Source organism: Octodon degus, unplaced genomic scaffold (genome assembly GCF_000260255.1).
Source record: "Octodon degus isolate 3935 unplaced genomic scaffold, OctDeg1.0 scaffold00001, whole genome shotgun sequence".
Classification (NCBI taxonomy): Eukaryota; Metazoa; Chordata; class Mammalia; order Rodentia; family Octodontidae; genus Octodon; species Octodon degus.
This window is the reverse complement of record NW_004524577.1, coordinates 23137945-23142043: the sequence shown is the minus strand read 5'-3', so window position 1 is coordinate 23142043 and position 4099 is coordinate 23137945. Positions and strand designations below refer to the sequence as shown.

At 46.6% G+C, this 4099-nt stretch overlaps 1 protein-coding gene across 1 annotated transcript in view; it reads right to left on the bottom strand.

Annotated features, from left to right (window-relative positions):
• The window catches only part of Ccdc125 (coiled-coil domain containing 125), a 73969-nt gene that overhangs the window by 37332 nt on the left and 32538 nt on the right, over window positions 1–4099 (bottom strand). Inside the window, exons 3-5 of the mRNA XM_023704657.1 lie at window positions 3846–3936; window positions 3099–3212; window positions 22–239 (exon numbers count right to left, since the gene is read on the bottom strand). Coding sequence (XP_023560425.1) covers window positions 22–239; window positions 3099–3212; window positions 3846–3936 — 423 coding nt within the window. The remainder of the gene's footprint in view (window positions 1–21; window positions 240–3098; window positions 3213–3845; window positions 3937–4099) is intronic.

Genomic DNA, 4099 nt, shown 5'->3' with positions numbered 1-4099 from the left:
TCTCATCATTCATCTGTTTGCCGCTATAGATGAGCCGCTGCTGTTGTGGCGGGATTCCCTCTTTCTCCTTGACACGCTCCTTGATTCGCTCCACCTTGTCTGTGGGTTCAATGTCAATGTCAATCTCCTTTCCGGTCAGTGTCTTCACTTTAATTAGCATCTTCTTCTCTGGTTGAGGTGGTGTGCGGATAAATTGGTGCGTTTCCCGCTGCGGGCAAAGCTTCGGCTTCCCAGCACGCCTAAGAAAGTCACTTCTCCCGGGTTTTCCTTTAAATGTGATGTTTCTTTTCTTTTTTTTTGGCGGAACTGGGGATTGAACTCAGGTCCTTGTGCTTGCCAGGCAAGTGCTTATTCTACTGAGCCATCTCCCCAGCCTCTTTTTCTGCTTTCTTATGCTCTTGAGAGAATTACAGGGATTAGGACCTACAGCCATGCAGAGTTGCCTGGTTACTCATTTTCTGTGGTTGAGAAGTCTCAACTGGGCTCTTAGGCCAGGCTGCAGGCTCTCATGCCAGAGCCACGGCCAGGGGGCTGTCAGGGTGTCACCTCCTGGCCAGAGTACCCACCCTAAGGGTGTCAAATTGTTGGTAATTCTTCCTCAGACTCAATTGGTCGGTGTATATACTGCAGCACCCAGATATCAAGAAATCTCAACAAGAGCTGGAGAGATAGCTTGGTGGTGTAAGCGCTTGCCTTGCAAGCAAAAGGTTCAGAGTTCAATTCCCAGTACAAAAAAAGAAAAAGAAAAGAAAAGAAAGAAATCTCAACAAAGCAAGGTTTACTTATGCAGAAGAGTATGAGCAAATTTTAGCATGAGATAGGAGGTATTTCCCCCAGATTTTGTAAGAAAATCAGTCAAGGGGCTGGGGAGATAGCCTGGTGGTCTAAGTGCCTGCCTGGCAAACTCAGGGATCCCGGGTTCAATCCCTGATACCACGTGCCATACTGGCCACCGAAACTGTGGTGGCACATGCCTGTAGTCCCAGTGCTGGGGAGGCTGAGACAGGAGGATCGCTATGAGTCCAAGCTGCATAGAAAGACCCTATACCAAATAAATAAATAAAAGATTTTTTTTTTATTTATTTGAGAGAGAGAGAGAGAGAGAGAGAGAGAGAGAGAGAGAGAGAGTGTGTGGTGTGTGTGTGTGGCCAGCTCAGCCCACCAGGGGGCGGGGCTGGCTGGCATGTGGTGCTGGGGGATTGAACCGCGGTCCCCGAGGCTTTGCTAAGCTTGTTCTAAGTAGGTGCTTTAGACCACTGAGCCATCTCTCCAGCCCCCAATAAAAGATTTTTTAAAAAAGAAAATCAGTCAGGCTGAAGGTGAGAGTTTCCCTACCAAGTACCAGTTCTAATTGAAGGCCCAAATCTTGCTTTTGTATGTATAAGCCATGTTGGCTAATAATATGCAAAAAACCCTTCAGGCCACATAAAATAAGCTTGTAGCCAACTATACTATTACAGTAACAGCTGTGGTATGAAATGTGTCCCGGAAAGATAGATTCACATCCTCACACCCATTACTATGAAAATGCCCTTATTTGAAGAAAGGTCTTAGCAGATGTGTTTTTAAAAATTACAACTTTAGGCAATTAAAGTGTAACAGTTTAAGAGCTGGCCAGATAGCTCAGTGGACTAAAGCGCCTGCTTAGGCAGAGCACAGCAGAGGGGTTCAATCCCCAGCCTGCCAGTGCCAGTCCCACCCCCAGGGGATGCTGAGACTGCGATTGAGACTGGGCGTGGTGACGCACACCTGTAATCCCAATGCTTGGGAGGCTGAAAATAGGAGGGTCACTACGAGTCTGATCTGTATACTGAGACCCTGTACTAAATTTACACAGGAGGAGCACTGTGAGTTCAAGACCAGCCTGAACAGGATAGTGAAACCCTGTCTCAAAAAGACAGATAGGGGCCGGGGAGATGGCTCAGTGGAATAAGCACTTCCCTAGCAAGCGCAGGGACCTGTGTTCAATAGGTCCCCGACAGATAATAAAATTTTTTTAAAAAGTTTAATTGAGCAAATAATGATTTTCAGATTTGGCACCCTCTGGAGTGGAAGAGGCTGAAAGCCCCACTGTACAGGCAGCATTCATAGACAAAAAGCAGAAGCATCTAGACTGTTAGCTACAGCTCAGCCCTCAATAAAGTCTGAGCCTGGTATGATTGGGCAGCTGCTCTGATTGGCTGAGACTCGGCTGGTTATTTTTTTTTTTTTAATATTTATTTATTTATTTATTTATTTATTTATTTTTGTGTGTGTGTGTGGCCAGCTCAGCCCACCAGGGGGCGGGGCTGGCTGGCATGTGGCGCTGGGGGATTGAACCGTGGTCCCTGTGTTTTGCTTAGTTTAGCTTGTTCTAAGTAGGTGCTTTAGACCACTGAGCCATCTCACCAGCCCCTCGGCTGGTTATTATACAAACATATCCCTAAATCCAGCTTTTTGGGTTTTTTGGTTCGTTTGTTTTGTTTTGTTTTTGCAGTACCGGGGATTGAACTCAGGACCCTGCGCTTGCCAGGCAAACACTTATTCTACTGAGCTATCTCCCTGGCCTACACTGGTTTACATTCTAAATTACATAGAGACGGCAAGTAAACAGGCATCCTCGGGTACAGCAACAACTGCAAGCCAAGTTAATATTCATTTAATAGATGCGATCAAGTCATGATGAGGTCATGGTGAGCAGGGTTGAGCCTGATCTAATGACTGGAGTCAGTTTATGCATTTGTTTATTTATTTATTTATTGCAAAATTTGTTTAAAAAAGTAAAAGTAAAGACTGCTATAAGTTGGCTCCACAGAGCAAATTTGAGCTAAGTAAAAGAGAAAAGCAGATAAAAGTACACCCAGGGGCCAGAGAGATAGCTCAGTAGAGTAAGTGCTTGCCTGGCAAATGCAGGGTCCTGAGTTCAATCCCCGGTTCCACACACACACACACACAAAGTACACCCTGAAGGACACAGGGTGGGCTGCCATGAGGAAAGCCACAATAGCCAATGACTAAGGTCTTTGTAAAATTAGGGACAAAAACCATTTTAAATTAGAGACGAAAGCCTTTTAAACTCAGTTTCAGAAGTCATGAGAGACAGGGCAGACAAAACTTACACTGCACCCATCACAGGATGCACAGCAAGGGCCGCGGCAGCCACCGGCAGCAGCGAGAGCCTTCGGAGGCGCAGAGCCTGCCCAAAGCTCGACTCAAGGTCGTGGCCTCTAGAACTGAGAGGCAACGCATTTCTGTCATGTTAGGCCACCAGTTTGTAGAATTGTGTCAACAGTCACTCTGACAAGAAGACTCACAATGGCACACCAACCTGGGCTTCTTGTTTCCCAAAGGAGCGAGCCGCACAGCCCCCCAGGCATCAGGCCTCAAACCCCCTGAGGGAGCCACAACTTGTCATGTCTGGCGAGAAATACAGACTGATATGGCAAAGAGCTGGGAGAAAACACCAAGTAGGAGGACAGCAGAGAAGTAGGAGTCCAAGGGCAGCGTGGTGACATAAAGCAGGGCACAGTGACAGAGCAGCCTTCCAAGAGATGCTGCACAGGAGAAATAGGAGTGTTGAAAAGACAGAGGGTAGGGACCAGGGAGATGGCTCAGTAGAATAAGCACTTCCCTGGCAAGCGCAAGGGTCTGAGTTCAATCCCCGATTCTGCCAAAAAAAAAAAAAAAAAGAAGAAGAAAAGAAAAGACAGAGGGTGAGGGACAGTTTAGAAGCAGAACCCAGGCTTGAAGCCCCAGGCTTGTCCTTGGCACCTAACAAAGACAAAGGAGAATATCTGAAAAGCCAGGATCGCATTTCTACACAGTTTTGGTATGATTTAAAGCAACCATCAGCAGACCTCATTCACCTGAGCACTTGTGGATTAGCCAGGGGACATACCTCTAAGGTTTCCTGAAGACGTTGCCTGAGTTCTTCATTTGACACTTCTGAAGTAGAATCTATTGAGGGGGGAAAAACGTGAATATTTTCTTTAGTTAAATACAGGACATCTGTTTACAAAATACTGAAAGGGGGCTGGAGAGATGGCTCAGTGGTCTAAAGCACCTACTTGGAACTAGCTTGGCAAAGCATCAGGGACCGCGGTTCAATCCCCCAGCACCA